Here is a 16,927-nt window from a genome sequence, read left to right as displayed (position 1 = left end):
TTAACACACAACGCACTGGTGCCCATCCAGGTATTGACGCAGGACTGGAAAGTTCAAAACTTTAAGTTCCCAGCGTCAGTCAGAACAAGAGTCATTGTCTTCTCGTGCCTTAGCCTACTTAATTTTAATAATTTAGCAGCTTGGCTGTAATGACTCTTTTATTTCTTCACTCTATTCCTCAAACATTATGTGAACTGTTCTACATACTTTATATATAGAGTACTATATTTATTCTCCCAAAAGCTCTATGAGGTAGTGGGTTAATATTATAACTCCCATTTTATAGATGAATAAACCGAGGCTCAGAAAGGTGAAATAACTTGTCCACAGTTACATAGTAAGTGGCAGAGCCCAGATCCAAAACCAACGTGTCTGGTTTTAGAATCCCTACTATCCTCCACTGCCTTACAAACTGCAACCCTCACCAAAAGTTGTGGTTGCATATGGGTTAGCAAAATGGTGGTTGGCAAGATCAAGAGGGACAGGGACATTATTATATAAGTGTGACTCAGAGGCACCCAAGGAGTGTCTGTCTGTTAAGATCTAGAGAAGATGGCCTTGACTCTCTAGGAAGTCCAATGTCATCCTTGAGATTTCTGCCAATTCCATGAAGGGTGAAGGGGAGGAAGGCACTGAGGATTTACAATGTCAAGGTCACTTGTGGCTGTCAGCTCCTACTTCTACTGAGTTCAGTCCATGGATTGTGGCTCCATTCCACAGCAGTGATCCACCTCACATCAATTCAGATGGATTAAATCCCTGAGGGTCTTCCCAAATATTCCATTCACAAAAAACTTTCAAAAAAAATCCTTACCTGAGGAGTGAGGTTATTTTTTCCATTGATCTTCAGGAAGTGTGGAAAGGAAAGGGGGAGGGGGAGGTAGAAGAGAAAGAAATATCGATATGAGAGAGAGAGACATTGATTGGTTGCCTCCCATGCACACTTAACTGGAAATCAAACCAGAGACTCCTTGGTGCATGGCCAATGCTCTAACCACTTAGCAACCCGGCTAGAGCAGGCTCATTGTGGGGGTTTTGTGTGTGTGTCTTTTTTTAAAAAAAAAAATATATATATATATGTGTGTGTGTGTGTGTGTGTGTGTGTGTGTATAAAATTTATTTCAGAGAGGAAGGGAAAGGAAGAGAGAGATAGAAACATCGTTGAGAATCATTTATCGGCTGCCTCCGGCACACCCCACTATTGGGGATCAAGCCCACAAACCAGGCATGTGCCCTGACCAGGAATCAAACCATGACCTCCTGGTTCATAGGTCTACGCTCAACCACTTAGCAACACCAGCTGGGCTCATTGTGGTTTTGATGTGCCTTTCCCAGATGGCACATAGTATTTAACACCTTTTCATGTGCTTATTGGCCATTTGTATATCTGCTTTGAAGAAATGTCTACTCAGATATAACTTTGTTGTAAAAACAAGACCCCTGTTTTGTATGAGGACTCTCCATCCTGTCTGGAACTTAGTTCCACAGGGAATGCCCTGCAAGAAAAGCCCGCCACCCATGTTGGTCTGAGGATCTCACATTTTTGTTGGCTTCCATATAGCCCAGCATGTGTTCATTCTACCCATCTAAGCCTTTGTTTCCCACCAGAGATTATTTATATAAACTAATTTTTGCTTACAGACTTTTTTCCTGCCAGCTGGGAGAGGGAAAGGTGCATACTAGCAATTTGCCCATCTCCATCTGAGATGATCTGTATCCCTCATGGGAGACAAATACCAAGTGTTATAGTGCCCATTCGGGCACTGCCAAGCACACAGTCCCCTTTCCATCAGATTGGGGGGGACCTGTGGGGTTTCTAGGCTTCTCTTTGCCCAACTGCTATCATTGTACTATTTTCAGGGAACAAAGCACGTGCTCATTCCCGGAGCCTTCATTCGGCTTGGCCTCAGGTGTGGCATCTCTAGGTGAATCTTCCAGAAGCATGTGGTTTTGGTTGAGACCCCAGGTTTCTATATCAGAGACCCATTCCTGGCTACTTTTACTTCCTCTGGGCCACCAAATTGAGCAAAAGGAAATAAAAATGACAACAAAGATGCTGTAATAGTAATTGTGTTTTAATTTGGGCTGAATTGGGTGTGAAGGAGTGAAAACCTGAAGAGGATACAAGCATGAAAATCAACTCGGGTGGAAAACACCGAGCCCTGCCATTCCCCAGGCCGGCTGCGGGGCAGACTCAATGCCGGCTGCCAGGTTATGGGAACTTGTGTTTCCTCAAGGTGCTGCAGCTGTTGTGCAATGCCACAGCCACCCCCCGTCTGAGTAACTGTGGCCGCCTTACCACGGAGACCCCAGAGCCCTGTGGCTTTTTGATTTATTCCTGGCAATACCCAATTGCTAACCCACCCTGCCTCCTGACAGCACCTGCCCCCCAGTTAATCCTCATTCCCCCCAATCCTGCCTCAGAAAGCCACCAATTCAGAACTGGTATCTTCAGGGGGAATCCAAACCTCAGAAAAGACACCCTTCGCCCCTGTCCAGCGTCACTCCAGGCCTCCTTGATGCTCCAAGTCAATCAGTTTGATTTTGTTGAGAAACAGGCTTGTCCTCTGCGCTCTCTGGCTGTTTAGCCTTTGGGAGCTGGTATTACATTGATGTAGCCTAGCTCTGTTTTTTTCCATTCGACTCAGCTTTTGCTTACTATCAGAGGTAATTAACCCAGGTAATGATTGCTTAGGTGTTTTCTTCCTGCCAGCGGGAAAGGGGAGGAAAAGTGCTATTAGCAGCTCTCCCAGATCTGTCTGCCTCATGGTTGTTTTTTTCATCCTCATGGAGGCTATGTTTTTGTTGATTTTAGAGGGAGACGGGGAGGGGGAGGAGAAATATTGATGTGAGAGAGGAAACATCGACTAGTTGTCTCCCGTACACTCCCCAACCAGGATCGACTGAGGATCAAACCCACAACCTAGGTATGTACCTTTACTGGGAATTGAACCTGCAATCCTGCGATACATGGGACTACAGCAACCAACTGAGCCACACCGTCCAGGGCTGTCCACTTCTTCTAAGATAGGGTGGGTACCCCACATAGCTGCCCATGCAGGAAGGTGGGCAATTATTCAGTCCCAATCATGGACAGCACTTGGGTGAAGGGCCAATGAGCAGTGTGCACCTCCCAGGGTCTCTCCCCAAATCCCTGTCAGGGAACAGCATGGTGGCCCCAGCGAGCTGTCTGTCCTGGGGAAGTCCCTCCTCTCTTTGGGCATCAGGTCAGCCCTCAGCTCACTTAGGCCCCTTCTTACTTGGAAGTCTGTGATTCTAAGTTCAAACTATAGAATTAAGTGGGTATCCCGGTAATAAAAATCACTAACATTTGTTAAAGGCCTTTGATGTCCCTGGCACTATGCTTAGCATTTAATATATATTATCCCATTTAGTTCTCATAATGAGATTAAATATTACTATTACCCCCCCCTCCCTTTTTAGGTGAAGAAACGAGGCAGAGAGGTTAAGTAACTTGTCATAGCTAGTAAGGGGCAACCAAGCATGTAATCACATAGCATCCTGTTTTACTAAGTATCATGGAGAGATCAAAAAGAAACTGAGGCACAGAGATAGACATGACTCTCCTCAGTCACACAGCCAGAACCCTCTTTGGCCCCTCTTTCTAAAGCTGCTAACAGCACTCCCTCCAAACCGGTCTAGCCAGGGCAAAGGGAAGGCTCTCCTGCAGGGTCCTAGCCCTTTAAAGTAACCTGACCTGGAGCTGCACACCCCAGACTTGAAGAGAAGGGGAAGGAGGAGGAGAGGAGGAGCTCCAGGCAAAGATGCTGTGTTGGTGGCTCTGGGACTGCAGCAACCAACCGAGCCCACCTTGGTCCAGCTCAGCAGACCAGAGGCAGCATGTGGCCCAAGGATAAAACCCAGACCGCTGATAAGTTTCCTTTGAGCTTTGGAGTATTTATTCTTTGTGAACACTTAAAACTCAGGACTTAAGATTTCTCTGAAAACATCAGAAGCTGTGGAAACTCTGGATCCTGTTCTGCCTGGATTAAGCTCTTGTTCACTACATTCCCCACCCTCATTTACGACATTTGCCTGGAGTCTGGGCATCCTGCTCTGGACACACATGCCGTCCATTTGTGGCATGTTCCAGCTCATTCATGTCCACCGCGTCAGCTCTCTAGCTCTTTCTGCCCCTTAAGCTCCACACCCCCGTAACAATGGCCCCGAGACAATTTGGCTCTTGGTTGGAACAACAGCCCAATGAGCATTGAGTTCAATCATCTATTTTATAGTAGAAGCTGAGCCCTAAAGAGGGAAAGGTTTTGCCCACACTCACGGATCAGGGAAACTTCCGTGTGGAGTATATTTTATTGCATCCTAAATTGCAGGATGTTAGCAGTGGGGAATCCAATTCCATTCACTGCAAACGGTGTTGATTGATAGCTTAGTTTTACCTAGTGGCCAGGACTATTGTGCCCTGACCACATTCTAATTCTGCAGCTACTTGGCAGAGTGGAAGGATAGACTTGGTGGCTTTAGAGCCAGGCTCAGCCACTCCCGGTGTCACCTTCTGCAGTTACTTCATTACCCTGAGCCTCAGCTTCTGCTTTTATATGAGAACTAGAGGCCCAGTGCACGAAATTCATGCATGGGTAGGATCCCTAGGCCTGGCCGGTGATCAGGCTGATCAGGGCCTTTGGGCTGCCGGCCAGGGCCTTCCTTCCCCTGGCTCCGGCCTGGGCCTTTCTTCATTCCACGCCGCCCCCTGGTGGTCAGCATATGTCATAGCAAGTGGTCAAACTCCCTGTCAGTTGAACTCCTGAGGGGACAATTTGCATATTAGCCTTTTATTATATAGGATTCTCCTCAGCCAGAGCACTAGATTAAGCAGTAAGTGGATTATCTGGGCTCTGATTTCAATACTAAGAACCTCAAGCCCTTTTCTTTTTGCAAACACTGTCACTTACTGGGTACCAGCAGGTGGCCTGCACACAGAATTCCAGGCATGTGTTTTGTCAACTGCATGATCTCCCCTCAGCTGCTTATGGAGAGACTGTGTGCACTTTGCTAGATGAGTGACTTAGGCAAGTGACTCAACCTCTCTGAGCCTCAGTTTCCTCATGGGGTTGTTGTAAGGATTTACTGAGATATTGGGTGAAGGGCATAGCACAGTGCCTGACATTATAGTATGTGTTCAGTAAATGTTAGCAATATAGTCCTATAAACTCAATTACCCATTTCTAGAAATTAATCTCTTATGAAAGCCACATTACTATCACCATACCTACTTTCTTGACAACTCTTTATACAAGGGACAAGCTGACACTTACCGATGGGTCCCTTGATTACTCCTCTCCCATATACCCATACCATCATCACAACTGCCCCATCAAAGGAGCAGGTCAGAGATGGCTTTCCCCGTCTTGCAGGTGGTAAGTCAAGTGAAGCACTGATGGACAGACATGAAGATATAGGGTTGGGCTGTAACCTGGATCTTTTGCCTCCAAGACCAATGTTCTACCCCCTAGCCCCTGCTGACTACTAAACGAGATGGTTGGCTGAAGAGATTCAGAAGGCCCCTCAAGTATCCTAGGCTCTTGAGGACACAGTTATGAATGCCAATTCTTGCTCTGCAGACAGCAAATTCAAAACGTTCTGGCAATGTGGTTTGGATGCCCAAGACTTCTTCTGAAAGTGCTTTTTGAGATGACAAAAACCAAAATTTTAGAGTTGGGCGGTAGTACTATTATCCCATTGGAGAGACTAAAGTCTGGACAATTTATGGAAGGCAATAGGAAATATATATCAAGTGCCTTCAGGATGTGGTTTTGGTGCATTTTTCACTCTAATTCACTTCTGGAAAGCTGTCTTAAGAAAAATCGGGTAAAAATTAAAAGATTTACTTCACATCATTTATGATATCAAAATTTAGAAACAACCTAAATTTACAGTACTAAGGAATGTGGTTTAATAAATGGTCATTTAGTCATACAAGGGGTACTATGTGCCCTTAAAAATGAAGATTTAGCCCTAGGTGGTTTTGCTCAGTGGATAGAGCGTCAGCCTGGCCTGTGGACTGAAGGTCCCGGGTTCCATTCCCATCAAGGGCACATGCCCAGGTTGCGGGCTCGATCCTCAGTAGGGGGCATGCAGGAGGCAGCCAATCAATGATTCCCTCTCATCATTGATTTTCTATCCTTCTCTCCCTCTCCTTACCTCTTGAATCAATAAAAAATATATTTTTTTTTAAAATGAAGATTTAGCTGGACAGATTTCAGGATGGAAATGCTGCTACCCGGGCAGTGGGGGAGGGGAACATAAGCAATGTGCCCAAATTGCTGTTGGAGCCGGGGTGCTGAGGCTCTTAGAGGCCCACTCTGCCCACACTACCAACCATGGCAAGGATTGCACAGCACCAAGGGTATATGTCCCCCTGGGGTCATCTGCCTCTTTGTGGTCTACCTTCTGGGTAGCTGGTCCCACCTAATTCCCTGCCCGAACAATCCTGAGTACAATTCTAGGGCCTGTGCTAGCATCTCCCTAGGTCATTCCCCCTGAGGTGTGCCTGCGTTACCGTGTATGCACTTCTAGGCCCGAGTGATAGCTGTTTAAAAGGGGTAGTTTCTAAGGGGAGGAGGGTTTTTACAGGGAGATATCAATGGGGCTTGAAGTTGAGGGCTAGAATGCTCCCACAGGCATGTGAGGTCCCTGGAGGGGTTCTCTGTGTCCTTGTCGTGGGCCCCACAATGTTAGGGAGGGGCCTGTGAAACACAAATCCATACACTCAGTGATGGATTAGCGATGTCTGACACTGCATGAGGTTAGCTGTGGATTGGTTCTTTAAAATTGTACAGCACATGTTTCATGTCAGCCTTCCCTGCCCAACAAGATGCATCATACTCCTACCACCTGTCCAGCATCCACGTTCCATTCAGACTTTTGCAGGGAAAGAATGTTCACCACCTTCTAGGGAAGTCTCCCTTGCATGTTTGAACAGCCTTGCTCATTAGAATGTTCTTCGCCATGCAGATCCCAAAACGACCTCCCCGGCACTTCTACCCTTTGGACCACATTCTGGATGTTGATTTGCCCAAGGCCACACAGCTACTCAGTGGTGAAACCTGAGTGGGCCCCCCAGCCCTGTTCTTACCTCTCCACCCTGAGCTGATGCTCAGAGGAGCCCCAGAGCTAGTGAGGCCAAGGCAGGGAGGCTGAGGGTCAAGTCTTCTTGTGCCTCTAGCATCTCTCTGTCCAGCCCCCACCCCCAATCATCTCGCCACATCCCAGCCCCTGTCCTCTAAAACACAGAGAGAAAAAACACACAACACAACATTTTGGGGTCCAAAACAAAACACCAAGGACAATGTTAATAAATACATAACAATTCCAAGATCTGGATCTCAAAGGCAGAGTTCACAGCCCTTTCACAGGCAGGCTGGGTCACAGGAATGATTCAGTGTGTGCCCCAGCATCAGGAGGGGCAGGCAGCAGGTAGAGGGCTCTCCGCCCCAGGCACTCACAGGCCGGCCCGCTGCTCCTATCCCTCTAGCCTGGCTCAGAACAGCCCTCATCCTGAGGAGGAAGAGCTAGCAAGCACCTCTACACCTGCTAAAGAGTCTGGGAGACCCTTTGCACCACTTGGGGTGAGGGCCCCTAGGAGGGACCCTTGGGGACTTAGGTGGCTTCCAGAGAGCCAGAGGGTCAAGGGAAGTTACCTGCCCTTGGAGGTAAGGGGTAGGGGCAGCTGAGGCACCACAGTGCTGTCAGTGTCTCCTCCCCACCCCAGCATGGGGCAGAGGCTCATATCCTGCCCGGGGTGGCCCCTGTCAATTCCAGAGCCCGGCTATGAGTGGTCTCTGGTCCTCAGCTCTGAGGCCTGACCCCCTCCCCCATCAGCACCACAAACCTCTGGCTCAGCTGGAGCCAGGTGGGGGAAGAGGACCCCTAATTCCAGCAGGAGTGGTCTTTGGCAAAGGGCAATGATGGACGGGGCATAGCCTGAGAACGCACGTCTCCCTCTGTCCCGCAGGCCCCCTTCCAGGCCGTCTCCCTTCATGCCATGGTTCTAGCACCAGTTGGGAAATCCCTGGATGAGGAAGACACTTTCTAGAGTGTTCAGAGCCCCCTTGGGTGAGCTAGAGTGAGGCTGGGAAGCCCACCTGTAGACTGGAGATCCCAGAAGCAACAGAAAGTGCTGTTTACCGAGGCAGAGGTGGCCACCAACGCTGGTGGCAAGCTGGACTGCCGCTTGGCCTTGGCTGGAAGAGCTGCATGGAGCTCCTGCTACAAAAGGCTGGGCCTGAAATGAACTTGCCTCCCACCTGCGCCAGCCCTGCAGCCGGAGCCCCCAACCACCCTCACCCCCAGCTCCCTTCCTCTCTGACTGCCCCGGGGCACCACCCCCAACTTCCCTGGCCCTGCTTTGCCTCTCTGAGCAGAGGGGCCAGGTAGACAGGCCTGCATAGGGGTCCCACAAGTTCTGGTGCAGACAGGCAGCTGGACGGATCCAGTGTGGGGCCCAGTGGCTGTGAGGACAGGGCGTTAGCTGGCCCTCAGTCCAGGCAGGGGAGACAGACAGGAGCCCCTGAGAGGTTCGACTCAGTCACCTGGGCTGCTTGCTGAGGTATCTCAGGTTACGGTTTTCCCTGATTTTTTTTCTTCCTCGCACACCCATTTCACAGGTGAAAAGTATCAGCCCGAAACTAGAACAAGAAGACAAATAATTTAAAAGGAAGTCTGTGCTTGCCCCTGGCCCGCTGTGTCCTCTGAGCTGGAGGTCTTGGGCCCACAGAGTGTAAACTTGACTAGTGGCGGGATGGGCAGGACGGGGCTCATGTCACCGGGGAGGTGGCTGGAAGGCTGGTGCCCGATGCTTCAGGTCTTCCCTGAGTTGCTCTTTATCCTCAGAGGCTGGCAGAGGTGGGCCAGTGGGCCAGTCCCAAGGCTGCCCCCGGGTGGCACTAGGGGAAGTACTCTGCAATGCTCCAGGACTCAGTTTCTGGGGAGCAAAGCCGAGGCGCTGGGTCACTGGGGGGCTTGTACCCAGAGGTCCTGGGAGCTGTGTGGGTCGGCCATGTGGATGGTTGTCTGAGCCCCTTGACGCCACAGTGGGCTCCACAGCATCTGGAGGGGCCTTGGCTCCTGGTGAGGGGCTCCCAGGAGTGGAGAAGGGTGGTGAGGTCAGGCCGGGGTCCAGGCTGGCATCAGGGCCTGAGGCCTTCTTGGAGCAGGACTCACAGCACAGCTGGTGGTAGCCGGGGATGGAGCAGTAGCGCTCGTGCACCTCCATCTGACAGAGGATCGACCTGTCCCCCATGCAGGGCTCTGCTGCACACATAGAACAAGGACCGATGCCAGGAGGACATCTGTCAGCTGCTGACACCAGGACACGCCCCCGGCCTCCCCCTTAGCCCACCAGCTGCAGGCCCTTCTCCTGCTCTGGCTGGACTCACTATAAAGCTTATTCCCAGATGGAGAAACGGACCGCCTGATAGGAGACAGGACTGAGTAACCGCCCTTATTATGTGGCAGAGGGACTAAACCCTGAGCAGTGGTTCTCAAAGCAGGACCCCAGCCTGCAGCATCAGCATCACCGAAGTTTGTTGGAAATGCACATTCTCAGGCCTCACCCAGACCTCCCGAATCAGTAACTCTGGGGTGGGGCCCAGCTCTGTGTTTTTTGTTTGTTTGTTTTTAAATATGTTTTTACTGCTTTCAGAGAAAGGAAGGAAGAGAGAGAGAGAAACATCAATGATGAGAGAGAATCATTGATTGGCTGCATCCTGCATGCCCACACTGGGGGTCAAGCCTACAACCCGGGCATGTGCCCTTGACTGGAATCAAACTAGTGACCCTTCAGTCCACAGGCTGATGCTCGCCACTGAGCCAAACCAGCTAGGGCCCAGCCCTGTGTTTTAACAAGACCTTCAAGGTGATGCCAATACACGGGAAACTCTGAGAACCACGGCCCTACATCATGAGTTGTCAGATTTGACTGCCAACTGGAATCACCTGGGGAGCTTTACCAATAGCCACTGCCGAGCTCCTACACCCAGAGAGACCGGGTGGGGTGGGTGTGACCTGGGCCCTGGGTGACTCCAACGTGTAGCAGATCTTGGGAACCTTGCTCTGGGTGGAAGTGGGAACCCGTGCCTCCTCCCAATCAACCCAAAGGAGTCTGATCCACTCCACCAGGACCAGGTGAATACCCAGGTAAGTCACACTTGTGACACACTGGTCAAACAGGCCATTTGGAGCACTAAGCCCTCCACCAGTAAATGTGGAATCAAGCAGATCTAGGTTCCAATCAAGGCTCCACCACTTAAAAGCTGTGAGGCCTTGGGCAAGTCAATTTCTCCACCACCACCCTCTGTTTCTTCACCTGCAAAATGGGGATAACGCTGGCATTTACCAATGAATAATAACAATATAAACAACATTTATAAAATTCCTGGCATAGAGGAGTGCTCACTATACTAGCTTTGTTTGCTTTGTTTCTGCACCAACAGAAGTCCAAGGAATGAGTCTTGTGGCCTCTAGATGGCGCCAGAATTCTAGGACCGGAATCAGAGCCCCATCCTTTGCTCTTGGGAGGCAAAGGGAAGGAAACCCAGGCCCTTGCACAGCCTGAGCCTCAGCACAGGAGCAGAGAAGCCATAAAGTCAGAGCCAGAAAATTCTCTGAGGACATCTAGTCAGACCGCTTTGTTTTACAGATGCGGTCACTGAGCTCAGAGAGGTTCAGGGATTTGCCCAAGGGCACAAGGACAATTGGTCCTCGAACTAGAAGTTAGTGTCTGTGATGTTTCTGCTACTCATCTTCTTAACTCAGATCTACAATTACTTACCCTTGGGAAAGAGAGGAAGGGAAAGAGAGAAGGAATTTAGAAGGGCACATAGAACATTGATCCTGGTACATAGCAGGTACCTAGTCAATTATTGATGGATGGATGGATGAGTAGATAGGTGGGTGCATGGATGGGTAGATGAATGGATGGGTGGGTGAATGCATGTGTGGGAGAAAGAACTGATCATGAGGCAGAGAGAAACTACTATTTTTGTTGTTGTTAGCTGACAGCTGGACAGGAGTGCATGCATTATCTCATTTAATTCTCTCAACAGCCGTATGACCGCAGCTCAGATCTACATCTGATTATCCAAAAATCTTGAAACAATATATGGCTCATAATTCAGAACTTTTGAGGTTAGAAAGATAATATTCACTGTTTCATATTGTATAACATTCCCAGTGGAGATTGGGACATCATCTTATAACCAAATATGGCAATGTTTTTATAGCAGAATAACTGATCTCTTGTTAGTTCAGGTCAAATTTTGCTGCCAAATGAATCTGCACCAAATTTAGGGAAACATTTGCAGCTTTCAGCATTTTAGAATTGCAGATAAGGGATCACGGACCAGGACAAGCATTATCCCCACCTCACAGCTGAGGAATCTGAGGCTTCTGGAGGCTAAGGTCACATGCACAGACTGGAAGCTGGGTCTGTTCCACCACATGGAGCAGTGGCCACTGGAAGGTTGGGGGAGGAGTGGGGCCCAGAAATACACTTACTTGATGTTATCTTGTTAATAGGATGTAGGGGCCCAGATTGTGGGGTCACGAGTGCCTGGACGTCAGCCCTCACGGTAGAGTTCTGGAGATTTCCTGTGAGCAGGAAGAAGTACCTCTGATATTGGGGATTTCTAGGGGGCCAGGATACAGGCTGGGCTGGGAATCGGGTCTAGAGGAGCTGGGCCTGCCTGTCCTCCCCCTACCCCATCCTATGCAGCTCACCTCTGCAGGCAGGCAGGCTGCAGGCCTGGATGGTGTCCGGCTTGTCCCTCTCGCACTGTCCGAGACTATTGGCATTGGTCCGGCACACCACCTGCCGCTGCTGGATACCCTCTCCGCAGGTGGCAGAGCACTGCCATGAGACAGACAGGGCCAGGCCACAGTGGTCGGGGAGGGGCAGGTGGAGAGACAGAGGGAGGGGGCAGTGAGCTCCAATCCTGCCAATGCCCAGGACAGAAAGGGTACAAAGAAAGGTGCCAAGTCCCCACCTGATCAGCGGGATGAGCAAAGAACTGCTGCTAAACAGCCTCACCAGGACAGCATGCCAGCTGTCAAATACTCCTGTCCTGGGTGGCAGACAGCCACTGAGCTCAGAACCCCAGGAACCCTTCCACCATCTGAACAGTTAAACCTGGCTCAGGACCCCAGTCCGGCAATACCGCCTGTGTCCACTCTGCCTGGTCTGTGTCCGGGTTCTTAAATATTTTGTGTATCATCCTGGCAAACTCCCCTGTTTGATCCACTAGCCCTTGGGACCTGGGGCAGGACCGTTTACTTGATGCTATCTTGGTAACAGCATGCAGGGACCTGGATCATGGCATCTGCTAAACAGACAGTTGGTGACAAGGTCCCATAGACCCTTCTAGGTCTGACATTCATTGAATCTGTGGCTCAGATGACCAAAACTCAGCATGCAGAGGCATGGTCAAAAATGTCTTCTTCCCCAGGAAAAGGCGTTGGTAAAAGGAGCAGAAGACAGCAACCACATGCGAGGGCTGCCACACACAGCATCCCCCTCACACTTCTTTCTCTGACAGATGGGTGGTGGTGGGTGGGGCCTCCAGGAAAAGCAAGACTGCCCAATGTGAAGCTAGAATGAGAAGGCTGGGTTTTAGGCACCGAGCACAGCCTCGCCTAGTGGGATGGGAAAGAACTTGCAGAGTTCCACATCTCAGACTGGGCATGGGACAACCCGAGGGAGACACCGTGTCACGGGCCACACAGAACCATGACACAAGGTGGCTCATCCTCCTGAGGTGAATAATTACAAACAATTGCTCTCAAGTGCTTGCCACGACTTATAAGGGGCAACTATCTCCTATCACCTGTCACTTCTCTGTTAGATTTAACTATAGGGTCTTTTGTGGGACCAGCAATCTTCCTGTTTTATACTAAAACAGATAAATCTATGTATTATGGAGAACAACATAAAATCTTCGTGAGTTGTGTGGGGATTCTTCGTTATTTCAAAAGACTCTTTATGATGCAATATTTCAAGTGTACAAAAAAGTCTGAAGAAGTTGGTCATAGAAACCTGTTCAAATACCACCAGCAGCTTTAAAACACCAGCATTCCGGCTTATTTTCAAATATTGTGTTGTGCCTTTTTAAACTTTAAGTGAATTGGAAGGGCTTTTCTTCTTCATACTTCGGTGCTTTTTATCACATTTATTTTTCTGAGGTTTATGTTGATGCTTACCGTTCAAGCTTGTTTGTAGTATTAATTGTATGAACAGACCATGACTCTCCTTCCCAATCTCCAATAGATAAACATTTAGGATATTCCCTCATTTTTTGCTGTTACAATAACCCTCCCTGTGCTTATCTCCTTGATCAAATTAGGTTTTTAAATTGTGGCCAAATATACATCACATAAAATTTACCATTTTGACTATTTTTAAGTATATAGTTCTGTGGCATTAAGTACATTCATATTATTGGGCAACCCGCACCACCATCCATCTCCAGGACTCTTTTCATCTTTCCACACTGACACTCTGTCCCAATTAACCACTAACTCCCTAGTCCTCCCTCCCCCAGCTCTATAAACCACCCATCTACCTTCTGTCTTTATGAATTTGACTAGTCTAAGTACCTCATCTAAGTGGGATCATATGTCATTTTGTGCCTGTTTTATTTCATTTAGCATAATGTCTTCAAGGTTTGTATAAGTGAATTTCTAAGAGAGAACCCTAGACATCAGAAAGAGATCCTATGGCCACTTCCAGGGCCCAGCCAAGAACATCTGGACTACTCCACAACCTTCTTAACTGTTTCCCTTTTCTCCTCCGCCTCCCAACAATGAACTTTCTACCGAGTTGCCAGAGTGAACCTTTAAACCTGAAATCAGAGCTCGTAACACCCACATAAAAACTCCGTAGTTTCCCACTGCTCTGAGGATACGGTATAGCTTTATACCTCTTCCTAAAGCCCTGGCCACCTTCCCCATGTCCTCCTGCAGCCCCTGCCCCTTTCATCAAGCTCCAGACCCACTGTCCTTTCAGTGTCTGGAATGTGGAAAGTTGTCCCTGCCTCAGGGGCCTTCTGTGGCTCATCTCTCGGGCCTCAGCTCAAAAGGTCACCTCCTCAGTGAGGCCCTCTCTGGTGCATTAATCCATTCACGTCCCACACAGATCCAACTGCACCCTGTAAATGCTTTTGTTATGAGTTTACTTGTCCCTTATGTCTCCGTCACTAGATCATGAGCTTTACAAGCACAAGGATCAGATCTGGCTGGCTAATGCCGGATCCCTGCATTCCTAGCTCAGTGTGCCTGGCATGTAGCTGGCACTTAGCAAATATTTATTGAATGCAAGAATGTGCTTCAATTTGCTCATTTGTAATAAGGGGATAGTAGCCCATGTCTCCTAGTGCTGCATGAAGGTCAAAGCAAATAGTAAATGAATTTAAAGGCCTAGCCCAGAGCCATGGCCCAGGGCACATGGGAGCTGTTCCACTCAGTGTTGAGAAAAACCAAGTCATATAAGGGGGGAAAAAGTCAGCCAGAAACTCTGTTTGCGGGGAGCACCGGATCTTTCAATAGTTCCCCCATCTAGTCCCACCTCCTCCCTGACTCCCCAGAGAAGGTGCCCCATTGGCCTAGCCCCTCCACCCTCTAAGGACAACTCACCTGGGACCAGGCTCCGGTCCGCCACTGGGCTGGGCAAGGCACTCGGAGGCAGGGCCGCCTGGCCTCCGGCCGGTCCCCAGGGCAGGCTTTGGCTGGCATGGCCTTGTGGGTACCGTTGGAGAGGGGCAGCAGGCACTGCACTGCCCGAGTCTGCACCCCCAGCTTCCCACAGCTCCGGCTGCAGGTGCTCCACTCCTCCATCACCCACCTGGAGACAGACAGGGCAGAAAGTGGAGGGGAGGTGGGGCCATGGGGACATTTCCTCCCAAGGTCGCTTCCACCCACTGAACTGCTGCAGGCAAAAGCCAGAGAGTGGGTTTGGACTTCAGAATGCTTGGGGGCCAAGACCACTGTCCTTCTGGCTCTGCAGATGCCAGGCTGTGTGGCCTCAAGGAGGTCACTTAATCTCTTCTCTGACGCCTCATCTGAAAAATGGGTATAATGCATATTTAAATCCCGGCACCCTGCATATCCTTGAGCAAGCTTTTATCCCGTCTAAGCCTCAGTTACCCCATCTTTCCATCAAGAGCACAAAACAGCTGCAGTCACAGCTTGTACAGTAGAACACTCTACCATGGGCACTTCAGGCAATTAAAGGACTTGATCTATGTAAAGCACCTGGCAGGGTCCATGCCATACAGTAGGCATGTAATAAATGCAGGCACTATTACTATCACCATTAGTGCCTGCAGAGCTTCCGTGCTGGTCAGCTAAGCTGGTGGTAAACCAGGCTCTTTCAGTCAACCCCTTCCTTTAAAAAACAAAAAGCCCCAAAACTTCACTGGACAATTTTACAGACAAGCTGGGATGGGTGACTTGTTAGCCTTGCATGGCCTTGTGGGGAAGGTGGCCTGAATACCAGTGTATAGTAGCACATAAAGGGAAGCGTGGAGAGCTGAGGGGCTGGGGATCCCAGCCTGGGCCGAGCACAGGGAGGCTATAGCAGGCTCTAGCGCTGGTCACCAGCTCCAGCCCTGGCCCTGAAGCTCCCCTAGCCCGAGGGAGCAGGAGCTGCTGTGAATCAGCGGGGCCAGTGGGCACCTGCCCCCCACCATGGAGGACTCCTGGGAGGGCAGGAGATTGGATTTGGCTCTCTGTGGTTTCCCATGGCCAGCTACCCTCAGCCCTGCCTGGAGGCCTGACCTTGAATCCTCCATAAGTCACAGCTCTTTCCTCTTCCCCAAGGCCACCTCCAAATAACCTCAAGAATATGACCCTGTGCTCAAAATAGCCTATATCCTCAGGCCAGGAATCCCCAATCAGGGTCTAGCTAGACCATGGCTGGGGCTAGCAGGCCAGGCTGAGTCCATGGCCCAGATGACCAAGCTGAGGAGAGCTGGTGGACAGTGCCCTGCCTGGGGCTTGCAGCCTGGCAGCACTGAAATCTGCCTCACCTGCATGGACCTCCCAGGTCATTGAGGAAAGCTGTGCCCCCAAATTGGGCCTCAGTTTCCCCACCTGTAAAAGAATGCTGGAAGTGACAGAACAAAGGAAGCATCTTCCTTCTGGTAGTGAAAGTTAATCCAGGAACCCAGAGGAGACAGATGGACAGGAGGGCTGCGCTGGTCGTGGGCAGAGCCTGGCATGGGCTGCTCTCTGCTCAGGGAGTCCTGCCTCGGGGCTGAGTCTCTGGGCTACAGGCTGGAGGAAGCAGGCTCCGCAGCCCCTCCTCCAAGGCCAGGGCTGAAAGAAGGTCTGCAACACCCCGGGCTGGCGGGCATGGGATCAGGCTCCTCGTCCCTCCTGGGCACTCACTCAGGCTGGGGGCACTGGTGCTGGTTGCAGCGCCTGCGGATGGGTTTGGGCCTCTTCTTGTGGTCGCACAGGTGCCGCTGTACCATGTGATGGTCTCGTCGGCGCCGACAGCCGTATTTAGTGAACTGGATACCTGTGGTGGGGAGGGTCGGGGGGGACAGGCTGCCAAGGGGCTGGTTGGGTGAGGCCCCCACTGCCTTGTCTGGGGCCTCGGGGACAGTGAGCTCTGGAAAGCCTGGAGGGCCAATCCCACCTCCGTCTGTGCCTTTGTACTCCCTCCTGCCCATGTCACTTTCTAAGGAAGCCTTCCCTGACCAGCCTGTCTCTCTATCCCAGCTGTCCTGTGGGTGGGGACATGGCTGCCTCTCTGCTCAGAGGCCCTGCCTGCATACTGCGCTAGCACCCCAGCCCCAGCCCGGAGACCCTACCAGACAGGCTTCCACACCCTGGAGATCGTCAAGGAGAAACTGAGTCATGAACTGGGGACACCGCAGGTAGAGACAATGTT

General features: G+C 50.4%; 1 protein-coding gene across 2 annotated transcripts in view; it reads right to left on the bottom strand.

The window, feature by feature from the left end:
* Positions 1-7,300: 7,300 nt before the first annotated feature.
* Positions 7,301-16,927, bottom strand: part of ADAMTS14 (ADAM metallopeptidase with thrombospondin type 1 motif 14) — a gene marked incomplete at its 5' end in the record, with an annotated part of 79,718 nt that continues 70,091 nt past the window's right edge. For both annotated transcript variants that reach the window (XM_080688667.1, XM_080688666.1), the window contains 5 exons: positions 7,301-9,291; positions 11,536-11,628; positions 11,758-11,887; positions 14,665-14,872; positions 16,420-16,552. In XM_080688667.1, the coding sequence (XP_080544793.1) occupies positions 8,801-9,291; positions 11,536-11,628; positions 11,758-11,887; positions 14,665-14,872; positions 16,420-16,552 (1,055 nt within the window). In that variant the 3' untranslated portion in view covers positions 7,301-8,800. The remainder of the gene's footprint in view (positions 9,292-11,535; positions 11,629-11,757; positions 11,888-14,664; positions 14,873-16,419; positions 16,553-16,927) is intronic.

The sequence above is a fragment of the Plecotus auritus genome, assembly GCF_963455305.1.
Source record: "Plecotus auritus genome assembly, chromosome: 9".
Taxonomy (NCBI): domain Eukaryota; kingdom Metazoa; phylum Chordata; class Mammalia; order Chiroptera; family Vespertilionidae; genus Plecotus; species Plecotus auritus.
The sequence above is the reverse complement of the archived record's forward strand: the minus strand, read 5'-3'. Positions and strand labels throughout refer to the sequence as shown.